This window comes from Populus alba, chromosome 1 (assembly GCF_005239225.2).
Source record: "Populus alba chromosome 1, ASM523922v2, whole genome shotgun sequence".
NCBI classification, from domain to species: domain Eukaryota; kingdom Viridiplantae; phylum Streptophyta; class Magnoliopsida; order Malpighiales; family Salicaceae; genus Populus; species Populus alba.
Genome location: NC_133284.1, coordinates 33,517,681 through 33,530,450, shown reverse-complemented (window position 1 = coordinate 33,530,450; position 12,770 = coordinate 33,517,681). Strand labels below are relative to the sequence as shown.

Genomic DNA, 12,770 nt, shown 5'->3' with positions numbered 1-12,770 from the left:
TTTAGACTCTTCGAAATTTCTGAAATTCGAGAACATGAGTGCCCGTGTTGAGATATGAATTGAGAATTTCTTTGTTCAAATTTAAGATTAGGATAAGTGTTCTTAAAGTGATTCTGCTCTTTGCCAATTTTTTCTCTCCTCCAAATCAGATAGTCAACCCTTGCTGACATGGCAAGCTAGCTTTTTGGGAGATATTCTTGTCTGCTACCTTGCAAACCTCCACTACATTGAGAGAGGTAATCGCCTTGAGTATCTCAACATGCTCCTCCAGTCAAAAGACCGCACAAAAAAATCTTGCCATCAAGTCGAAACACCACACAAACTCAACGAAAAAAACCAACTTATAATCCTTGACACTCACCCAGCCCCCTCTCACTCTAAAAATGACAGAGAAACTATCTCTGCCTCTTCTCCTCTCGAACCCACCTCCAACAAAACCCTCACTCCCTATCCAAACTCACCTCCACCATCAACAGCTAAAACCAACAACGCCCACTTCACCACCACCGCAGCATGGCACACCGCTTATGCAGGACTTCCTTTTTAAGCAAAGCTCTGATTTTTCCAAACCCATCACCTCACAAACCCAACCTGACCCATTTCCCATCCCAAGAGCCCGAACCCGAATTGGCAAGGCCCGTGACAGCAACCGTGGCAAACCCTGGACCCACCATCGCCTCTCCCTTCAAGGTCAGCGAGTTCTTGATTCCTTAAATGACCCATCTTTTGAAAGCAGTGAATTAGATAAGATCTTGAGTCTTTTACTTGATTACCATAAAGAAGAGTTGAGTTTAAGTAGCGGTGGCAAGGAGGGGTTAAGTAATGATGCTTTGGGTGTTATTAAGGGTTTAGGTTTTTATAAAAAACGTGACCTGGCTTTGAGTGTGTTTGAGTGGTTTAAGAATAGGAATGATTGTGGATCTGTTTTGAGTAATTCAGCTGTGGCTGTGATTATTAGTATGCTTGGTAAAGAAGGAAAAGTTTCAGTGGCAGCGTCTTTGTTGAATGATTTGCATAAAGATGGGTTTGGACTTGATGTTTATGCTTATACATCTTTAATCACTGCTTGTGTTAGTAATGGAAGGTATAGGGAAGCTGTGATGGTGTTTAAGAAAATGGAGGAAGAAGGGTGCAAACCAACTTTGATTACTTATAATGTGATTTTGAATGTGTATGGGAAAATGGGCATGCCTTGGAATAAGATTAAAGGCCTGTTTGAGGGAATGAAGAATGCTGGAATTTTGCCAGATGAGTATACATATAATACGCTTATAACTTGTTGTAGACGAGGATCTTTGCATGAAGAAGCTGTTGCGGTTTTTAAGGATATGAAATCGATGGGTTTTGTGCCTGACAAGGTCACTTATAATGCGTTATTGGATGTTTATGGGAAATCAAGGCGGACTAAGGAGGCCATGGAGGTATTAAGAGAAATGGAGGTTAATGGATGTTCACCAAGCATTGTGACTTATAATTCTTTGATATCTGCCTATGCAAGAGATGGTCTCTTGAAAGAAGCAATGGAGCTTAAAAACCAGATGGTTGAAGGTGGGATTAACCCGGATGTTTTTACTTACACTACGCTTTTGTCAGGATTTGTGAGGGCTGGTAAGGACGAGTCTGCAATGAGGGTTTTTGCTGAAATGAGAGCAGCAGGTTGCAAACCTAATATTTGTACTTTCAATGCCTTGATTAAGATGCATGGTAACCGGGGAAAGTTTGCAGAAATGATGAAGATTTTTGAGGAGATCAAAAATTCCTGTTGCGTACCGGATATTGTTACTTGGAATACCCTTTTAGCAGTGTTTGGGCAAAATGGGATGGACTCAGAAGTGTCTGGAGTTTTCAAGGAGATGAAGAGGGCTGGCTTTGTACCTGAGAGGGACACTTACAACACCCTAATCAGTGCGTACAGCCGGTGTGGATCATTTGACCAAGCCATGGATATATACAAGAGAATGCTGGAAGCTGGGATTACACCTGATCTTTCCACCTATAATGCTGTTTTGGCAGCATTAGCTCGAGGAGGGCTCTGGGAACAGTCAGAGAAAATACTCGCTGAAATGAAAGATGGTCGGTGCAAGCCCAATGAGCTGACATACTGTTCTTTGCTTCATGCTTATGCCAATGGCAAGGAGATTGGGCGGATGCTTGCTCTTGCGGAGGAGATATGCTCTGGTGTAATTGAACCCCATGCCGTACTCTTGAAGACCCTTGTTTTAGTTAATAGTAAATGTGACCTACTGGTAGAAGCTGAGGTTGCATTCCTGGAGTTGAAGAGAAAAGGTTTTTCACCTGACTTGAGTACTCTGAATGCCATGCTTTCTATATATGGCAGGAGGCAGATGTTTACCAAAACAAATGAGATCTTGAACTTCATGAATGAGAGTGGATTCACTCCCAGCTTGGCAACTTACAATAGTTTGATGTATATGCACAGCCGATCGGAGAATTTTGAGAGATCAGAAGAAGTTTTGAAAGAAATCCTAGCAAAGGGAATAAAACCAGATATAATTTCTTACAACACCGTAATTTTTGCATATTGTCGAAATGGGAGGATGAAAGAGGCTTCACGGATATTCTCAGAAATGAGGGAATCTGGGCTTGTTCCAGATGTAATCACTTATAATACTTTTGTTGCAAGTTATGCAGCTGATTCAATGTTTGAGGATGCTATTGATGTTGTGCGATACATGATCAAGCATGGCTGTAAACCGAACCAAAATACATATAACTCAGTTGTCGATGGATACTGTAAACATAACCATCGGGATGATGCAATCATGTTCATAAGCAGTCTTCACGAGCTTGATCCACATATTTCTAGGGAGGAAAAGTGCAGGTTATCAGAACGTTTAACCAAGTGGTCATAGGCAATCCTCTTCTTATCTGTCTCATGTTTTGATTAGGCATGGAGATATGGTTGATATGGATGATCTTGTAAGAGCTTCCCAATGTCTCTTGGAGGTTGAAGATATGCAAGTACTCATGAACACATCCATTTGGAGGGCTAAGCATGGATCCGGACAAGACATGAAAAGAAGGGGAACGTGGAGTTACTGACTTCAAGGTATGTATACCTCTATCAAATATGAACCATTTTGTGTCATTAACATTTGGTGGTTATGAAAACGAAAATTTTCTCCGCAACTTCTCGTCATTGTGATTAATAATTTAATGCTCTTAATATACAAGAAGATGACATTTTTTTTATTAAATTTACTCAAGAAGAAAATAGTCCCTCTGAAAATATGGAACTGGAATATCTGCCGTTGTTTTGTTCTTATGGGCCACATATATTATATGTATTCTTTTGTTAGTTGAACTTAGTTCTGAATCTCCTTGTCAAAGCATTTTTCGGCCTAAACCTGTCTTACCCTTTCCCTGAGTTGGTGTTATTTATTTTGACAAAATTTTACTGTCATATGAAAGATGGCCTTTAATTTTCATTGATAAGATGTGATTTTTCATGTAATGTTGTTAGGTTCTTGAGCATCGAACTATGTGGTAAAGAAAGAAGAGTGAACGGTTTGGCCAGGAGAGCTGCTAAGTGGCCATTTATTAGCTGATGATGCATGATTTCGGAAAGTTCTGGCTTCTGGGATATACACTGAAAGTAGCTAGATGTGTGTGCAGTGTGTATATAGCAGGTGAAACAAAAAGTATAACTATATATAAATGCTGAATTGATGAAAAGCTATGCCTACAGGTAACGATGATGTGGCGTTTAAATTCCATTTGTTGGTTTTGTGAAGAACAGTTATAACCTAATTCAGAAACATGAATGCCAACAGTGTGTTTCAGTGGTCCTCTGTAGTTTGAACTGTTCTATCCTCAAGAATGATCATGGAAACCTTGTTAACGACGAAAAACTTGCAAGTGCCTGTCATCGCCCTTTTACTCCCAGTGGAACTCGTTCAACTGTGACCATCTTGGAAATTATGTGACGTGTCTTGTCGAAGTGACACACTGTTGGCATTCATGTTTCTGAATTACGAGGAGCAAGATCTTGTAGGATCCATTTCCACTTCAAACAACTTGTTGCTTTGCTTAAAATCAATTCAAGAAATGATTTAAAAGCAAAAGGATAAAGATAGAACGAATGATGATAAAATTTAAAACAAAATCAAAATGGCAAAACACTTTCTATTAATAGCAGAGTAGCAGAAAGAAAAGAGGGAGGAGAAAGAAATATGAGTTGCCAAATGCTTCCCAACAGAACACACGCCCCCTCAACAAGAAGCTCTTGCCCAAAGAATCCAACTCAACGGCATATACAAGGAACATTAAAGAGAACATTAACTTTGACTGTTACTTTGCTTAGTTGCCTATAAATCATATGAATTTAAGATTTAAACTTGTCAAACTACTCCTAAAGAAGTGGAGTCTGTTGAGGTGTTTTTGAACTCCTACAATAGAGGAGTCCTCTGCTGATGAGATCTGTTCTTCTACGTATCTTTATTTTTTTATTTTTTTGTATTTGTATAATTTTATTTATTTATTTAATTATGCTCGTCCATCCATCGGCCCCTTCACCTAGAGAATGCCTTTTAATCTTTTCTTTGCTTACCAAAAAGAAAAGATTTTTATGCTAGACTTGGCCTTTGCTAGTTTCCAAGTATATTAAATGCTGAAGGAAACGTTTAAAAGCTAGATTTTACGATAATTGCACTGTTTTTATGAAAATCATACAAAATAATATGGTGATTTACCCTTTTCATTTTTTACCAATCAATTTACACTTTTAAAATCTTCAATTTGAGAATCTAACATAATTTATTTAAATTCATGGCATTTTCTGATATGGTCCTCATCTACTTCCATTTACTGTGTTTTTAGCACCGATATAATTTATTTAAAAGTTATAATATATGTTAATTAGTGCAGGGATCCTAGGAAACAAGAATCGACTAATCACGCATTCCATTGCTTTTGTACCCTGTTAGGTAGTGCAAGTTACCACATAAAACTGTTCAAATCCCTTGAACAAACTTCGTAATGGGACAATGATCAATCAATCAAGACTTGTAATTTCTAAAATTTGGAACACAAAAAGGCACAAAATCTGTGCTACAATCTCTGAGAAGTTATCCAATCCGTAATAGAACGAAAGAAAGTATAGTTAGATCTTCACTTGCAAGAACCCGCTATCCATTGATAAACTTATCCACATAAATGTATTTTCTACTTTGAATTCCTTATGTGCATCATCCATATGCATCCTATACCCATCTCAATATATACCTTGAAGAAATCAAGACGTCAGTGTTGACCCTTCAGAGGGCTTTTTCTTTTTCTTTGTTCAAGAAATTGTTTGAAGCATGTCCACCTCTGCTTGATCTGCATCACGGGAGAAAATGTCGACTGGAGCGCTGGTGCAGCCAATGGCATTGTTCTTTAATCTACCATTGGAAGAACCTTTTTGGTGATCAAGGTAAATTACAATCACAGTGATGTCATCATGAAAATGCCTTCGTATTCCTTTTTCAATTTTCTTAATGTCATTATATCTCATCTCTCTTTTCTTTGCAGCTTCCTGAATAGCAGCTCTAACCAATCTCTTAGCAATCCCCTGCAGGTATCAAACAGCCCAAAGGAACGTCAAGCAAACAGCAAAATCTGGACTGGCATAAATAACTCCGTACAATTGAACATTGATGACATCTAGTTTGTTTTTCAATGCATTTGCTTAAAATTTCAGAAGTCTGGAATAACCTATTTCCAAAAGTATGTCCATGTTCAACAAAAATATGGTACGTCTGGAAGCTAGGGGTAGATTTAACCACGCTCCTGCATTTTCATGGGCTCAACCAGGCTTGTGGTGTGAAAAAGGAATTCAATTATTTCATTCCCAATGATCCCATTGTAGCTAAAACTTGCCTCTCAAGGTATAAATTAGGACTGAGATCGAAGCTATTGATGAGAGTTGCAACAAAAAGTAAGCAAAACATGCAAGTCAAAGACAGCACTCACAGCTCTAGGGTTCTTAAAAACAATCTCTACAGCTGCTTCGTCGGTCAATTGTTCCCAGAGACCATCTGAAGCAAATATCAGGAACAAGTCTTCTGACCTCAACTTTCTAAAAACAATGGAAGGTTCTGCTGTCATTACTGGCCGTTTCAAAGGAATAGGGTTACCAAACTGCTGATAAATTGGGTCCCTGTTAAACTCTGGTTTCTTCAGATACACATCACCAATGGATCTGGATACCTGAAAAGGAAAAAAAGACACAGGAAAGGTTTATTCCACCCTCATCTACCACATGCGTTAAGTTAGTGATCAGCTCCAAAACTTCAGGGAGTCAAGTGACAACAGAAGACAATGTTTCAGTTCATTAATCAGAAGATCACAGTATGATGTTCCTAGTGTCTAGAAAAGTTAAATGAAAAAATCAAAAAGGAAAAGGAAAAAAAAAAAAAACATGAGAGGATCAAGACTCCCTGTAATTACACAAGCATTCTTGTTAGGCCTCGGGGGTTTTCATGTACATCTCATGCATGGAAGACTATACTGTTTCACTTGATTGCATGAAATGGTAGACCAGGAGACAGAGAATAAGATTCCTGGAAGAGCATGAACCTAACCCTCTGACCAACTTTAACTACAGTGTTTCCACCATAGACAGATGCCTATCATAAAGCAAAAGCAAAAGGTAAACATAAGATAACCAAACATAAAATTGGATGCCTTTAGAATTGATCCATCCTCAGATCAATTACTTTATGTCAAACAAACACTGTAAATGGTGTTTTTAGGATGAAGGTTATCCAAGTAACTCAAAACAAACCTGGCAAGACATTCAAAGAAAAGGAGAGGAATAAACATATTCGCCCCTAAATCAATGAATGTATTATTCCCCAGCACAAACAATGCTCAATAAGCTGAATTCTCATAACTAACAAGCAAAAACAGGAAGAAGAAAACAAACCTAGCAGCAAGAACCCACTGTACCTGGATTATGCCCTTAATTCTCCAAACTCCACGAGTATAGACTACAATATGTGAATCATCAGGATGAAGTGCCTCGACCTCCTTTCTCACCTCTTCAACAGCAACGTTGTGATCAGTCGATAACCTTTCTGCCACTACTGTTTTTTTCTTATCCTCGTCAACTCTTCGACCAAGAACTGCCCTAGAATCCCCGAGATTTGCAACATATAACACATCATTTGAAATTGCACCAACCAAACAACATGATCCAACTGAAGCAATCTGCGGCTTCAAAGGTAATGATCGCTTCACTAAATGGCAAAATTCCTCTTCAGTTGCATTAAAAGCCTTCTTTATGACATCAGCTGATAACCCCCCATGCTCTTTAGCAAATTCTGCAATCAAAGATAACATCTTAGACAGAAAATGATACAGAGACAGAAGTCTGTTGCCTACAGGTCGTTTCAGTCCACACCATCGGCTGTCAAATTGTTATTTTTATCACATATTCTATAGTTTCTATTTCAATTGGGGAAATATGAGAATAAGGAAGCTCCAATAAAAAACACCTAACTAAAAGAAAACAACATAGCAGACCATCCTAATAAAAAAAAAAATTAAGAAAGAAAATTAAACAGGAAGACGGAGAGAGGGAGAGAATTCTCACTATGCATGAAAGGAAACAGATGTTTATTAACAAACCGGGAAGCTTCAGGACCACCATGACCATCATAAACACCAACATAAGTAGCGGACGGAGACGTAAAAACCTGACTTTGATCTTCTAAATTAGAATTGGCTTGGACAACCGCTATTGAATAATCACCAGAAGCATGCTGTTTCAAATCCGCATGCCACATCAATCCATCACCACCACCACCTGCTACCCGACCAAAACACCTCTCCAACGGCCTGTAACACGATCTCAACATCATCTGCTTTAGCAACTTTGAATGTTCTTGGTTTCTTTGGTTCCAGAACTTTGAATCTATGTCTCTTTTGCTTTTCGTTTATTGGGCTTCTTGTTCCAATGTAAATAAATATTGGGAGGTAGGGTTTCTTTTTTCTTTGAGGAGAGAAATGACAATGAGAGATACCGCGTGAAGGAGGAGGAGAAGAAGAGCGACTGGGGGAAAGCTTTTTGGGTTTTTGCTTTCGGTGTACACTCCGCGTTAACTCTCTCTCTCTCTCTCTCTCCCCATAAGCAACTTCCGGTTCCTTTCCTTTTTGTTTTTTACTTTCTTGTTGCTTTACATTTTATTTATTTATTTATTTTTAAATTATTCACATTTTCCGCTGCACTTTGATCTTGTTTTTGGAGTCTACAAGTCGTGCTTGTTTAATTTATTGTTTAATTGCGATAGGAAATTAGATAGGGTCGTTTCATTGACTTTTGACATGAAATTTTTGACTAGGACCAAGATATTATTATAAAAAACACCCTAGATTTTGGACCGGTGTGTATTTAGGTTAATACATGACAAAGAAATTTTGGAAACTAGGGTTAGCTTCAAATTTCTTGGAACGATCCTTTCTTTTATCCGTTTTCTAGTTAAACATAACTTGTGAGCACAAGGAGTTATGGCTAAATTAGTTTTTTCTTATATATATTTTCCTGGTAAAAAAAATATAAAAAAACTTTTTAAAAAAATTGTGAGCTTATCATAATACGTGGGATACATAGTATATATTCATGATATGAGCCATCGTGTCATGATATTCTATAACTATTAATTTACTAACTTGTATATATTCGTGAAATTGTTTTTTTTTTTCTCCCACCACACAAGCTAGATATGGATTCTATCTCTACTATAACTCGATGCTTGAGCAACATGTAAAAAATAAAAAGTATTTTGATATCATTGTGGATAGATGTGATTAATCACATATAATAAAGTTCATATCTACCACTAACCATATTAGTATATAGAACTCTAAAACGCATGATATTTTTATTGTAGGTGGGTATTATTTATACACTCACAAAACATTGTGGATTTGTTGTTTATTTTCTAGTAACTTATTTTGATACTCAAAGTTTATCTTATGAGATTTGATCCTTATTGAAGACTAATTATTTCTAGTGTTTTAGTTAATTATGAAATTAAAAGAATAGAAACTTAAATGAAAAAGGGGCCCAACATGGATGGCGCCAAGAGACTTCATGCAAAATACACGTAGGTCCTCGATCTTTAAAAATAACATGATTGATACATTTTATGTCTCTTGAAATTTTAAAAAATCACTCTTGATATACATGTTTATTTGCGTTATTTTTCAATCCCAGGTGAGAGAGATGTGTTGCTGGATTTCGATGATAAGAGAGAAAGTTACTGTTCACTCTATTTCCAGCCATCAAAATGGGTTCTTATTGGTGTTCATGGGTTCTTAGAGATGAGAAAAGTTTTATGATGGTTGTTTAGAGCCTCAATATTGCATAAAAAAACTAAATTTAAACCGAGAAAACCAAAACTTACTCGATTTGATTTTGGGTTCTTAAGCAATTTTTTTAGGTATTTGGAGCTGACACAATGGTTTTGGGTGTTACAAGGGTGTTGGTGAGGTATTTTGGGGGGTTGAAATGATTTAAAAATTGAGTTTTGTTTTGTTTTTTGTCCTTTTACCAAAAAAGGTGTTTTCCCAATTTTTCAGCTACTATAATGATGGCCAAAATATGAGCTCGTAGATGATATGTCATCTGCCTTGACAAGCTAGTATTTTTTTCCTAAAAAAAATAAGGGTTGACAACCTGCATTCCCCTTTAAAAAATAAAAAAAAATATAACCAAGCCCGGACGTGTGGGCTTGGGCTTAAAGACCCACCACATACCTCGACTTTTTCTTGCAATGACATAAGAGCCTGGATTGTTTTTTTGCCTTTTTTTTTTTTTCAGGTGTTAAATAGAAATTTAAGAGAAAAAAAATTGTTAAACCTAGTGGAATTTATGACTCGGAGTATATACTTGACGAGTTAAGCCACAACATTTATATTATTTTTTTCTAATTTTGCCTTTTTTAATTGATATCTTCTTTGAATTTCTTTTTTCTTAAATAATTTTTAAGTTTATGATTCAATTAATATTTATTCTTTGTGAATTTTTTTATTTAACCTTTTTTATAGAGATTTTTTTAATGGTGTTGTGTGTAATTATGTTTTGGAAAGATTATTTTTATTCATCTATAGTTATTTTTAATCTTTTATATAGATGAATTTTATTTTTTAAAATAAAAATATTTATTTTTAGATAATATTTTTAATATGTGCAACCTTGCATAATATTTTTTTTATTTTATTTCATTCAATCAATTTAATGTGTATATCTATATATATTATCGTTTGATTGAATAAAAAATTAATTTTGATAAATAGATTTAGCAAGCATAACCAAATAAATATCTTGTCTTGCGAAGTTAAATATCTTTATATATCCATATCTCTTGATTTTTTTAATTTTATTTTTGGTAATTATTAATGATTCCTTTTTCTGTTTATGAACATATATAGTTCTTGTAATTATATATATATATATATATATATATATATATATATATATATATATAGCTTTTCAATTCACATAAGGTTTTTAAAATTATAAAACACAATGAAAAAAATCAGTTTATATAGTTTTTTTATAAATAAAAAATATCTCGTCCAGATAGAAAACACGTGTTAGCTAGTGTAAAACACCAATTAAGGTGTTGTCTGACTTTAATTACACGCAGGACATTCTTGTTTACAATCGGTCAATTATATCTTTTATATACATCCAGGTTGCTAGTGACCCCGTGATTAGTGCTGCAAATGCAAGCGTCTAGTAATGGTCTCTTCTTTTTTCAGTGATTAAATTAAATTAAATAAAAGACTATATAACATAGACAAAAACCTTATAGGAGACTTGTCATTTATTTTATTTTTTATTTTTAAATAAAATATCTGAACCAGTTTATGTCTATTTTAATTAATTTTTATAAATTCTAAAATTGATAACTAGATCGAGTAATATCAATATTAATCAAACTTTTCATTTATTTTTATTTTTTTTTTATTTTTTTGATAACGTGGGTGTCCGGGCCAGCTTACACGCACCACGACTAATCCCACGATCCACTGAACATCCTGCAAGCCCTAGTGAGCAGGTAAGGCACCGCGGGGATGACAGACATACCGCACAAGGAGGACCCAATAAAAATAAGAAAGGAGCAAACTTTCCAGTCCCATTTCCACTTGGACTCGAACCAGGGTTCGAAGGAAGGAAAGTTTGCTCCCAACACCACTGAGCCACACGCTTGTTGGTAAACTTTTCATTTATTGTGCAGGAAGAAAAGGAGAGAGAGAGAGATCAGATGTAATTGAAAACCGGCTGAACCGGTGTTGAATATGAATCATTTGGCAGGTAGCCAGTGGATTTTGAGCTTGGACAATGGACACCACTTTCCTGCTCACGGTTTCCCTGCACATGGTTTTTATCCTCATTTTTCACATTGTTTTCATCCTCGATATTCCTTGAAAACAAAGTGTATGATCAGAGATGATGCGTAACAGATAAAAGAATAACAGAGCATGCCTAACTTTCAGTATTGCTAAAAGAAAAGGGAAACCATTGACCATGCTAGGAGATAAATGAATAATGGAATAGCTACAGCATTGCACGGGTCGATACACACATCGCCCGGTATCCATCGTTTATGGCTAGAACTACTGAGGTATCTAATCCCATTCGCTCCCCTAGCTTTCGTCTCTCAGTGTCAGTGTCGGTCTAGCAGAGTGTTTTCACCGTTGGTGTTCTTTATAATCTCTACGCGTTTCACCACTCCACCGGAAATTTCCTCTGCCCCTACGGTATTCCAGCTTGGCAGTTTCCACGGCCTATCCATGGTTGAGCCCTAGGATTTGACAGTGGACTTAAAAAGCCACCTATAGATGCTTTACATCCAATCATTCCGGATAACGCTTGCATCATCTGTAGTATTGCGGCTACTGGCACAGAGTTAGCCGATGCTTATTCTCTAGATACCGTCATTGCTTCTTCTCCGGGAAAAGAAGTTCACGACCCGTAGGCCTCCTACCTCCACGCGGCATTGCTCCGTCAAGCTTTCGCCCATTGCGGAAAATTCCCCACTGCTGCCTCCCGTACTTGAACTTGAAAATGAAAATTCTTGAGCTAACACATACTGTTCAGTTTATCAGCTCATCAATCCATCACAGCTAGATTCTTCAATTCATCCCTGCTAATTGCAGAGCTTAAAATCTTTTCCATCTCTGGAGCCGAGCTCTTCTCTGTCAAAATCTACTCTTACTGTGTGTAATCATTTGTAGAATGATAATCTCCCATCAAGAACATTGATCTTGCAGAGCTTAGGATGATCATTGAATGTGAAAATCTTTTCTCTCCACGGGTTATAGATAACCTCATAAATTAATAGCCCATGGAGACACCGAATTCGTCCACAATTGTGCCACTCACGCCTTCAGAAATATCACATACAGCAATACAACTCTTCAACTTGACAACAATTCTGTAAGTCTCTGCCAGTAGCGCTCTTCAATTTCAGATTTCTTGTTCGTCAGAATGAATACTTGGGTGAGGGAGCTGCATTCCATCATCATCTGTCCATGTTCCATACTTACTGTTGAAAGTGACACTCTTCCAGCAAGATCTTTGAAAAAAATACATTAGATTTTCCGTATCTTCTAAATAAGTAAATAGCATGAGATGCAATTTCAGGATGTGGGGCTGCATGTTGAAGTTTCTCCGATAGCTCCTCTGTGTAAGACCAAAATATGTGGTCATTGGCTGCATATCTTAGTTTCTATATATATGTGGTCTCTCTCTCTCT

At 36.6% G+C, this 12,770-nt stretch overlaps 2 protein-coding genes across 2 annotated transcripts; one reads left to right on the top strand and one right to left on the bottom strand.

Annotated features, from left to right (window-relative positions):
- The first annotated feature begins 214 nt into the window (after positions 1-214).
- On the top strand, positions 215-3,737 carry LOC118055468 (uncharacterized). Its single transcript, XM_035067387.2, has 2 exons — positions 215-3,070; positions 3,485-3,737. The coding sequence occupies exon 1, from the start codon at positions 384-386 to the stop codon at positions 2,871-2,873; it is 2,490 nt and encodes an 829-aa protein (XP_034923278.1). The 5' UTR covers positions 215-383; the 3' UTR covers positions 2,874-3,070; positions 3,485-3,737.
- A 1,273-nt stretch (positions 3,738-5,010) lies between these two features.
- LOC118055469 (probable protein phosphatase 2C 63) lies at positions 5,011-8,139 on the bottom strand. The gene is made up of 4 exons (XM_035067388.2): positions 7,598-8,139; positions 6,952-7,325; positions 5,974-6,210; positions 5,011-5,572 (listed from the first exon to the last, which is right to left on the bottom strand). Exons 1-4 carry the CDS (start codon positions 7,863-7,865, stop codon positions 5,303-5,305), a joined length of 1,149 nt encoding a protein of 382 aa, XP_034923279.1. The 5' UTR covers positions 7,866-8,139; the 3' UTR covers positions 5,011-5,302.
- Between the last annotated feature and the right edge of the window lie 4,631 nt (positions 8,140-12,770).